General features: G+C 40.1%; 1 protein-coding gene across 2 annotated transcripts in view; it reads right to left on the reverse strand.

Annotated features, from left to right (window-relative positions):
* Positions 1–10413: 10413 nt before the first annotated feature.
* VWA3B (von Willebrand factor A domain containing 3B) overlaps positions 10414–12066 on the reverse strand; it is a 93179-nt gene continuing 91526 nt past the window's right edge. For both annotated transcript variants that reach the window (XM_042460731.1, XM_042460730.1), the window contains exon 29: positions 10414–10799. In XM_042460731.1, coding sequence (XP_042316665.1) covers positions 10483–10799 — 317 coding nt within the window. In that variant the 3' untranslated portion in view covers positions 10414–10482. The remainder of the gene's footprint in view (positions 10800–12066) is intronic.

Genomic DNA, 12066 nt, shown 5'->3' on the forward strand with positions numbered 1-12066 from the left:
ATCCAGGGGGAAATTTTCCTTGTAACAGGGATTCCTGCTATATATTATTGGCGCGTGTGTCTGTGTTCTGTGTGTGTGTGTTGGTTGGTGTGGTTTGTGTATTATATTATAGTATGACACACACACTACACACAACACACACACAAACACAAAGATGTGTTGGTGCAAGCATATGACATGCAGCATGTACACTTTCGGCCGTCCACAGTACAGTAGTTAGTATATGAGTATATATATATATGATATATATATATGATAAATCGTATACAGACATGTGTTGTTGTACACATTGAGAAAGCATACTCTTTTGGCTTATCCATGATGTGTGTGTGTTGTGTGTGGAAATTTATATATATATATATGTTTTTTTGGGTTTATATATATATTGTTGGTGGTGTGTGTGTATGTGTGTTGTGTGTATGTATGTGGTGTGCATATATTTATAGTACGACACAACACACACACACACATATATACAGAGTGCATACCCCTTTCGTAAGTGGCTAAAAGGCAGCCAATCTCCGCGATATTACACGCTAAACAGTGACCACTCATTCTTCACCCCTAGACCGAGGTTTGTTTTTGTCAATAAGGTAAGTAAGGTCTGGTTCTCTATTTATCCCTCAGTAACTCAGCAAATCCCAAAAATGCTGGTTCAGGCACTGACATCCACTTGCATCTTCTCGCAGTGAGGATATAGGAAGATAGTTTCATTCATCTTTTTTTCTAATGTATTTACCTCTTTTACTACTCCTTACTCCTTAAATGTGTCAGCCAATAAACATGACATTGCCTCACCCCCTTTCCGCTGCTGATGTATTTAAATAATTATTATTATCAGTCTTTAGCTTAATAGTGATATGATTGTTAAAATCTCCCCCCCCCCCCGCCCAGTTTTCCTAGGGATTATTAAGCCATACAGACAAAACCAGACTAACTTCTAGTAAATTTTACATAGGTTTGTAAGATCTGAGTTTGGACCATCTTAATCAGGGATACCAGATGTTTGGCTTTACAGATTGCTGACTACACTCTTATCATCCCTGGCCTTTGGCCATCTTGTATAAGTCTATAAGAGCTGGGTCGCAACAATGATCAGAGGGCGCACACACTCTCAACATTGATCTTAAACAAGTTTGGTTGGATTTACCAATTACACTTGTACTGCATAAATCCCCCTAGCCATAATACAACTTCCTAAAGAAAGACATGGGGGGGGGGCTAATATCTGATAGTCATTTACTGTGGTTAAGACTTAATAACTATTAGGGCTTAGAGTCATTAGAGTAAACCAAGCTTTGGAAAGTAACTTTTTGGACCACAACTTTCAGAATCCACCACCTATTATGCCCACTGGCCAATTGACTGGAGGATCCTGGGAGCTGAATCTCCAAAGGTAAACTTGCCCAAGCTCTGGATAAAAATGCATAGGCTGGCACTGCAAACATCTTTTACACTATTTCTGAAAGTGAAGAAAATCGGTGATTAAGGGGTTACTAATTTTTGTCCAAGGGGGTCCTAATTTTTAACATATATATGTGAAAAACTGATTGGCGCTAGATGTGATGTAATCTGCATTGGTACATTGAGGTACAGTCTATAAGAAACAACGGTACAGCTTAGCTAATGAGCAAATAGACTGACAGCAAAGACTGCAAACCTTTTAAAATATATGTCTGAAACAATCTCTCTGTTAGTTTTATGCACCATCTTCTACAGTGGTTCGGTTTAATAATTGCCTGATGATAAATCTGTTCCATGATCATAAAAAGCGTGAGCCTTGAGACAACAAGCACATAAGCTGCAGGAGGGAAAGAAGCAGAAAATATATGACGTGTGTTGCAATGACAAGAGTTCACAATCTAATTAATACATCCCCCTCCACTCCACTCATACAACCCAAAAAGGCCGGACACAAGCAACCTACTAAAAAAAAATGTGCATGTGCCTCCAAAGGAAAATGCTCTCAGGCTGATGAATAATCGCTGACAAGCAAATTAACATAAATATATCTCATGAATAGACATTCAGACCCACTGTATATCAGAGTGAAGAATAAAACATTCTAACTACATGATGTCAGTGTAGTGCATAAGCTAGTGCAACCCAAATTATTATGGAACAGAATATTATTACTCATAAGTGTGGATGAATAATGTCAAAATCCCTGTCTCAAAATATGATGCATGGGGGTTTTGATATGCAACAGCCTTTTAAAGAAAAAACACAATAAAAATTCTAAAGGACAGAGCAACTCCAATTTCGTGATGATTCTTATGCTTTATCAAAGTACGTCTCAGGAGAATAATCTTGTTGTGTTCCCAGGGAAACTGTGTCAAAATGAACATTTTCCTTTCCTGTGTATTATCAGCCCAAAATATATAATCCTTTAATTTGCAATTTATTTTACAATTTGTTCGTTGCAGCTGGTGAAGTCATGTGGCTCGTGCAATGCAGGAAGTGTATTCATAAATGACAGAGCTGAAAGGGGTAACAAGGGCTATCTAAGGCAACACAGGAATCCGTAGCTAAAGCACTGATGAGGATTGGGAATCTAACTAATGGGAACGCTGAGTAATGGGAATCCAATGAAGAGAAGTCAACCACCTTCCAAGTTCTATTCCGTTGTCAAACAGCTTTATTATCAGAGGTTCTTCCTAATGTATAGTAGAATCTCATGGCATGTACTTCACAACGCCCTTAGATTATTTAAAACAAACTGCCGTTCACCTCTCAGTCATTTTTTCCAAATAACGAGTTTTACCTTTCATTTGTATGTTTGTGAAACAAACAAACAAACAAAAACACTGGATAATTGCAGCCAGTCTGTGAGTTCCAGAGATGCGGTCAAGTATCCTGTGAGAGTGCATGTACCGAAGCCGTCTCTTGATATAGAGTCTTGGAGCTGGAAGGACCGCAAGGGCCATATAGAAACCTCTTACCATGCAGGAATATGGAACGAAAGCACCCTGAAAGATGTCCATACAACTTCTGTGTTAGAGACCTCGCCAAAGACAGAGGTGCACTATCCCTCCGAGGGCAATCTAGTCCACTGTCGAACTTGAAACCTTCCTGCAGATAAGGGATGGGAATTGTGCAACACTCCTCCTGATGTTGGATTGCATTCTCAGCAACCTTAGCAAGCATAGCCAGGGTGAGGATGGCCAGGAGCATCAACCATAACTTCTGCGTGGTGATAAAGTGTAGGAGGGGGCAGTGGTTTGTGTCAGATATATGCAGCATAAAACTATCCATGCAATTTACTGGATTCTAAGAAACTGGGTACACAGTTGTAATGGACAGAACTTTAACTGACTTTGTCACAGAAAGAACCTCTGTGTGATACTAATTAGAAAGCCACACTTTGTACCTAGTTCTCGCTGTGTGAAATAACCACAGCAGTGATTGCTGGTTCTCAAGTTTTTTGTAAAACCTATTGAAAGATGTGGTTGTCTCAGTCGGAACAACCAGAATTAACAACACTGTGGGTGAAAAAAACTAAACTGAGATGGTGAACACTTGAATAGGTTCTGTATAAACAGGAGGAAAAAATGAGTTTAATCTCATAATTTCTTCTCTGTATACACCATAGCAAAGAAAACTGACCATGACCTCCCAGAAATTAATCATGGCTCTGACAAAAATGGTGGGTGGACACAATTCACCTCGCCTTTCAGTATGGGGGATATGGTCACCAGCATAGATCTAAAGTCTGGCCACCAAAATAAAATCTAAAATGAAGCGTAGAAGAAACACATCCTGGATGCATTTTGGAAGAAGCTTCAAGTGACCCTAGAGAAACTCAGACTGATTCATATTGTGCCTCTCACTATGTATGGGACAAAACTTTGCTGAAACATATTCAGCTGCTGCTTTTTGTGAAGCAGAATCTAGCCTATCCTTCCCATGTTATTTCTACTCGGTACAGTCCAATTTTTCTTTAATGAAGTAATCCCAGGAGACATCTACTTTGTCACTGAGGTTACTGTGATTCTATGAATATGCTGTTTATTCTTCCTGACGGTTAAAGGAGTGGACTGGGGAAGTGAAGGGGTTAACATTTATTCTCCATTAAGATGTGCAGAAGGCGTAGAGGAGGAAAAACAGTAGTGTAAAAAATAGGCACAGAATCATAGGATTAGGTTTGAAGGGATAAGAGCTATCTGGTTTCAACCCCTGCCAGCAGAGATATTGTCAAAGTCTCCCAGAAACAGTTATCCAACCGCTGTTAAAGACTTTCCAAAGAAAGAATCCCATCCCTAAGGCAGATTCCATTATCTCATTCTCATTCTGTCTTGAATCCATTGGTTCATGTTCTAGTCTCCAGAGCACTGAAAACAGCTTGTTTCTTCAGCATGGCTCTCTTCAAATAATTTAAAATAGCTATTGTATCATCTATCAGCCTTCTCTTCCGAGCTAAACATTTCCAGTTCCTTAGGTTATTCTCACAGAACATGGTTTCCAGACCCCTTACCAGTTGGTCACCTTCTTCTGAACATGTTCCGCTTATCATATCCTTCTTGAACTGCAATGCATAGCACTGGACCGTACTCCAGGTGAGTCTGACCAAAACTGAAAAAATGGAACTATTACATCTCTTGATCTAGACATACTCTTGCTGATGGCACCCTAATTGCATTGGCCTTTTGGTCAGCCACATCACATCATTAACATGCTTGTGTTTAGCTTGGATTTACTAAGACCTCTAGATCCTTTCCACAGTACTGTGTCAAGCCAGTGTACCCATCGACATTGGTTCATTTCATTTTCCTGTCTGAGGGTAATACATTATAAATATCCTGTTGGAAATTTATTCTGTTAGTTTTTGTTTAGCTCTCCAATCATTATTTGAGTGTGATCCATGCCTCTAAGTATTAGTTATCCCCAGTAATTTTGTTTTGTCATCTGCAAATTTAATAGTACCCTATATCTGTCATCCATTCATTCATAAATACGTTTAAAAATAGAGGCCCAGGCAAACCCAGTGGCACCCACTAGCCACTTCTCTCCGTGATCAAGAGTAACAATTGATGAGACTCTTGGATTTGTTCCTTTTTGTTCTTAACCAGTTACAATCCCTAACAGTGCACTGTCTAGCTCAGATCGACCGACTTGTCTGTAAAATTCATACGGAAACGTGTCCAGAGCTTTACGGACTGTTGTACTTATCCATGGCCATCTCCCGATCAACGAACCATAACTCCATAAAAAAAACCAGAAAGTTATCATAGAACCATAGATCATAGAGTTGGAAGAGATCATAAGGGCAATGCAGTCCAACCTCCTGGCCATGCAGGAACACACATCAAACCACCCAGCAGATGGCCTCCACCTTCTGTTAAAGACCTCCAAAGAGGATGATTCATCCGGGTTTGCTAGAATCAAGTGTAAAATAGCTGATTTTTGTCATTGGCATCCTCTTCTTCTGGACATTGAAATGTTTGCAAAATAAGTGAGGAATTTGTGGATCTTACATTCAACACAGAATTGGGCTTCCAACAATGGGGGGAGGTTGAAATCTCTCCATTTACTATCTATCTCGTTTCTTTTTGAAATTTGTTACCTGTTCTAGGAAGGCATCATTCAAATCTTCAGTCTGGCTTGGAGGTCTATAGTAAACCCTCACAAGGATGTCATTGTTGTTCCCTCTCCTTTAAGTTTTTTCACTACACTCATCCCTCCCATTCATCAGGGGTATGGGCACGGACCACCATGCATGTGGGGAAGCAATGACAAAACACTGTGTTTTTACCTGAGAGAACACGTTTCTAGGAATTTATAGTTCTTCCAGTGCAACTCTGTGCTCAACATCTGCAGACATTGACCACATAATTGCACTGGAGGGAGCTACAAATGCCTATGGATGTTCTCTCTGGGAATCTCTAGGTCTTCAGTATGACCCTTTGGTTAAAGTTGATCATAGAGTTGCACTGAAGGATCTAGATATTCTTGGAGAGAACATATTAATAAAATTCATGAATAATCAAATCTGACAAAGTCAAAGCCGCAAATATGGAGGGACAAGTCCTTCCCCTAATAAACTCATTTAAAGCCTACTGATCAAATTACTGAGTCTCTTAGCAAATAATTCTTGCCAAAAGCTGTGAGGTGCAACACATCTTTGACAAAATGTTATATCAAGTACAAACCATGGTCCAAGAAACCAAACTTTTCCCGCGACACCATCTCTGGGCCAGTTTGTTCATTCCAGTATTCTTCCTTCTCTTCCTGGCCATGTCATTAAACTCAAAGACTTGATAAAAGGTGTCCTAAGGTCCTTCAGATTCCTACCCAGAGCGTTCATAATTCCATGAAATTTTCCAAGATTATATCTTGCCCTATCATTAGTTCTCATGTGTATAAGAAGACAGAGGTAATGGTTGGCTGGCTTAACTAGTCTTGCTAGATCTCAATTGTATTGTAACTTGAATCTCACCTTAGAGAAACAGTACACTCTTGAGATATCTTTGTCTGTCACACACCACACCTCTGTTACTCTCAGGAGGAAATCACTCAAAGACACCACCGTCCTTTGTTCCTCTGAGAACTAGTAGGAGCCCCCATCTTCACAACCCTACAAGACAACTGTCCTTGATCTCTGAAGGCTTATGTTGTTCTCCTCCTGCTGTGTCTCACCATAATGCAGGAGGCATCCTTTCTGATACGTTGCAGCATTGATATTGGTGTTGTATTGCTATTCTGTATTGTTTTTATGGAATGTTGTAATTGGTATTTTTTTATGTTGTAAACCGCCCTGATCTGCGGGGGGCGTATAAAAATAAAATTTTATTTATTTATTTTTATAATATCAAGGGGAAACTCGAAATATGTTGTGTATTTACAAACTGACAGCATGTCTTCTGATGGATCTGCTTCTGTACATTTAATACTTCCAAGTGCCTGCCTCCTGCATTTGGGAATGTTGTCCTCTGAGAGGCACCTCCATGTATTCACCTCATGACAGCCTTCTCCGCTTTTTTTTTGTTAAGCTTCATCTTTCTGATACGTGCAGCATTGATTTCAAGCCCAAGCTGTTGAACCTTGTCTTCCAGCAGGACCATAGTATAGCCCCCACAGAAGACAAACATACCACAGCTGTGGCAGTTACTACAGCAGTTCCCTCACCATCCATGATCCTATGTCCTATGTAGGTAGTGGCATGGCAACTTTGACCTCCCTTAAATTCCTTGCAAAAATGTAATTTGCCTTGTCCTGAGCACTGAGCGCCTGTTTGACCAGCTTATTCTAAGTTCCACTATACCCCACACAAACCACTTTTTTTTGCTTTTCCTATTTGCCTCTAAGTATCAAGCATCCCTCCCCTCTGCAGATTGGTAGGGCTGGCATACTCTCACCCATTTTGCCATTCACATATAGAGATGCTTTTCTACCCAAATTGTTTTATGAACATCGCTTAGAGCACTTTGTGGACTATAACTACAGAATCTGCTGGGCAGCATAGATGCTGGCCAAGTTGGAGATTCTGGAGAATATAGTCTATAAAGTAAACATTAAAAGTTTCTTCATACCTCTGAGTATACCCTGTACTGTCTTCTGGAACCTCTAAGTCTGCATCTGACCAAAACATCACACCAGCTAGATTTGAAATGATACAATCCAACTCAATCTGCCTTGAGCTCAACTATCGAAATCCAAATTTCAGAAAAATATTTTCGAGCTTTATTTTGACAACATCTTAAGCAGGATTCGTGTCATACTTTATGAAGGGGATGGCTGTCAGTGGTACACCAGGCTTCAATGTTAATGAGTTTTGGGAAATCAAAGTAAACATAGTCAAATGCTGCTGTCATCTCATCTCTTTTAGTGCTCACAGATTCCGTGGCAAAGTCACCAACAGTCCAAACAACTAAGTGGTGGTTAAATCAAACAGATGAGATTTCCTGACTTGGTTGGCACTCCTGTCAACAGTCCTGGTGTCCTCTGAGGAACAAGATAGAAGTGCCTGTTGTTGACACATACACTCCAGGTGTACCAGAGAAGAGTTCCTATAGTGGGTACTGGTATGAGGCACACGTGAGTCACCCATCACAGTCTAAAACATTGCTCAAGACAGAGACTTCCTAGATCGTTTCCACAGTTTGCATGGAAAGAACTCCTGGCAAAGCAGTTGCACACAATAAAGGCCTACTTTGTCTCTGTTCTAATAGTTGCTGAGGAAACTTGTAGGTCCCTGGTAGACAAGCAGATTCATCCAGGTCACTTATTGAATTATTAGAACTGAAATTAGTATCTCTAAATGTAAAGAACTGGCTAAATAATACTGTAGTTTATTTCTGAATGCAGATATAGCCTCTCTACTTTTCTTTCTTCTATTCAGGCGCTTAATAACAGATATTTGGGAAAGAATAGGGCATTATACACTCTGTCTTGCTAATGTAGCTACTAACTATCTACAGTAGTTTAAGTTTTCCGAGGAGGATTTAAGTCAAATCAAAGGGTTACTAAAAGTGTCTTTCTCTCCAATATTTCTAACTTTGAAGTCCTCTGGCCTCAAATCAGAATAAAAATGGTATTTCTCAATGAATACACTTGGAAGTACACTAAGATCAGGCACTGGGTAGCTTCCCTTGAGAGGAAGATAATGTAACACCACTGGATCATTTCAAGGAGCAACAAGAGCTCTTCGGATCTATTAATAGGCTTCTGAGAGCCAGCAGAATGTTTCCTGCCATCTATAAGGAATCAATTCCCGCATGGAAGGGGTCGAACGGGATGGTCCTTGTGGTGTCTTCCAACTCTTAGTCGGGAAAATGCCCATCAGAAAGCTGAGTTTGTCTTTGTTTTGAATAAAAAAAGCATGTCCTTTACACATAATAGATTTTTAGCATGCTTTTATTCCTTTGTGTGTGTGTGTGTTGTTATTAAGTTTTCAAATGAATTTCATCCTATTCCATCTTATTGCTATTTTACTAACTTTTTGTATGTTTTTAGCTAAATGTTTTGTATTCTTTTTTTTCTTCTTCTGTACGCTACCTTGAGTCCACATTTGGGAAAATGGCAGGACATAAATAAACGCATAGACAGAAAAAGATGATCACAGAAACCTGTTGAGACCTTAAGTCCTCAATAGTGGATTTTACTCTTGAGGGTTGTGAATTCGTAAAGTTGTATAATGGCCCACTGTAGTAGTGGATGCTGGGTTATGTTTGCTACATATGCAGATTCAGAAAGTGTCCAACGAGAAATGTGTACATGGCCCTTTTTTTCCCCAGGTTTTCCCTCCCTCTCTCCCTTCCTTTTCAAGTGCAAGGTGATGTGGTTATGAAATCGATTCTTATGTCCCATGGCGTACTGTGTTTCAGTGTAGCTCTTTTCTAAAAAAAAATTAAATCAATAACAACAACAAAAGCAATGCCGCACAATTAAAATAAATAAACAGCACATGTACTAAGTAGGGTGTAAACAGGTAGGAAGTGTCAAGGAATGCAACATGGGACATGCAGTTATAGAAATAAAATATGTATGTGAGAGTCAAGAGATAAGCATGAACAATTAAGAAATCACACAAGGTGTAAAGGATGATATTTTAGAAGTCTTGGGAGCCAAGGACAAAATTATGGAATGTACATGGGTAACACCTGAGACTTGTACATGTTCAAGGGTGATCAGAGATGTTCATGGGTTGGACTTGAGTATGGGATGAACAAAAGTCAACCAATCATTGTGAATGTACACACCCACTGGGTGGTAATTGTCTAGTGGGTGGTAACAAACATTTGCTATAAAATTGCAGTTTTGCTAATGTAACGTGTGGGTAGTTGTGGAGTATTGGAGAGTGTAGAGATATTGTGGATTGTGGGCATATAGAGATAGTAACTGTATAGTAGAATAAAGTAAATCTTTTATCTAAGACTACTGAGTTGTGTTGTGTCTTGAGTGAAGATACAAGAACCAGCAGAATCCTGATGGTGTTTGGAGACATCTGAAGAAGAAGAGTGAGAAGGCTTGGAGAATTTTTGTCAGGGTCTTCAGCCTATTCTCAGAAAACTCTGCTGCTTTGAAAGAAAGCAATAACCACTGGCCAAAGCTGGTCAGCTGAGCTTCATTAACAGGTGGTGAGTTACAGCCTGAGGTGAAGAGCAACAACTCCCATCATCCCTGACAGGAAGCTTGAGGTCAACAAGGCAGTGCAGAAAACAGACAGTGGAACCATGCATTGCCAAAGCACATCCTAGCACAACTGCAGAGAAGTGTGATAGTAAATGTTTCTATACCAGTATGTGTCTGTTTATGTGATTGCTGCAAGGCAACAGGCTAGTGTGATAAAGTCCCTAGAGGAGGTATTTATTTTCACTACATGGCCCATTTTCAAAAGATCTCCTTACAAAGATCTTGTGATGCTGCACAATTTTAATATCAAAAGTTTAATATCAAATTAAATTGTTTATTTAGTATGCATATAATACAGTTTGGCAACCAGCAGCCATTCCCTGCAGTTCCCCTACTGTCCTGACCTGTTCCTTATTTGCAATTGGTGAGATGGCCTTTCCTTTTAGCGATGTGGTACTGCTGAAGCCGCCTTGCCAGCTCTTCCACCTTCTCAATGCTGGAAAGGGAAACCTTGCTACTGCTGCTGCTACTGCTGCTGCTTCTGCTGTTGTTACTGCTGCTGCTGCTGAAAGTTTTGCTAACAAGCTGAGGGACACTCTTCTGGCGCGCAGAAGGGCAGCGAGAGCAACGAAGACTCTTTGGGAGCCTTTGTTCAAAAGCATTTGAAGACAGCCTCTGCTTTCTACCTCTCAGAGAATTATGGCACGGAGAGCCACGAAAACCAGGTTCTGGCAAACAAGATGTTAGGAGAAAAGGTGAAGAGTTTGGTGAGATCAAATAAGGCCAATTTTACACTTATTATATATGCAAAAGTAAGAGAAAGCATCAGCAGCAATAAATGAAAATGGGGCAGGAGTTTTAAAGCCACATTGAGGCTACAATTATACATACACTTAGCTGGGAATAAGCCTCACTGAATTTAGCTTATTGCAAACGAAGACTGAATAAGGTACAATTGTAATTAACATAAAATAGGACTTATTCATCTATACCTAATATCATGAAGGTCACATAGATCATCACATATCTGTTCCTCTTCTGCCAGCACAATGAAGAGACAAAGTTATTTTTACTCATCTCTTCGGACAGTTTAATCAAAATTACCTCTGAGAGATTAAAAAGCCCAGGATGAACAGAGGCATCAGATTTAGAAATGAAGCCCAAAAAGATCATGCATAAAAATATAGAGAAATCTTTTGGGGGAAGTTGTAAAGAAGCATCAGTGACAATGTCTATCTCTGTTCAAAATCAATGTGAATTATGGATATAATTGCTTTTTGGGTTATGTTGATTGTCCATCTAACTACTCAGATTGTTACTGTTGTTGCTGTTATTGTTGAGTGCCTTCAAGACACTTCCAGTTTACGGTGACCCTAAGGTGAACCTATCATCCATGGGGTTTTCTTGGCATGTTCTTTCAAAGAGGGGTTACCACTGCCATCCTCTGAGGCTGAGAGAGTGTGACTTACCCAAGGCCACCCAGTGGGTTTACATGGCCACGCCAGGATTCGAACCCTAGTCTCCATAGTTCAACACTCAAACCACTACACCACACTGGCTCTCTAACTACACAGGCACACACAGTTAAACGTAGCAATGTCACATCATCAGCAACACACATCACCAGTCCACCCCTATTGAGTACATACTCTTTTTGAGAAGGCTACAGGACCCACTAAAAGGTTTTAAAATTGTCTTCCACTCCCTGGTATGTGGATATAAACTGAAGTGGCCAAACTCCTTTGCTCTCAAGTGGCTTATATTCTTAGCAAGTAGCAATAGCATGTACATTTCTATACTGCTTATTAGTTAACTAACACTCCCTAAGCAGTTTACAGTGTGTAAGCCAATTGTCCCCAACAAGTTGGGTACAGTACTCATTTTACTGAGCTATAAAAGGATAGAGGGCTGAGTAGACCCAGTAGCCCTGCCTGGGATTGAACTCACAACCTTGTGGCTGTGATTGGCTGCAGTAGCGGCATTTAACCATTGCAC

The sequence above is a fragment of the Sceloporus undulatus genome, chromosome 3 (assembly GCF_019175285.1).
Source record: "Sceloporus undulatus isolate JIND9_A2432 ecotype Alabama chromosome 3, SceUnd_v1.1, whole genome shotgun sequence".
In the NCBI taxonomy this organism is placed as follows: Eukaryota; Metazoa; Chordata; class Lepidosauria; order Squamata; family Phrynosomatidae; genus Sceloporus; species Sceloporus undulatus.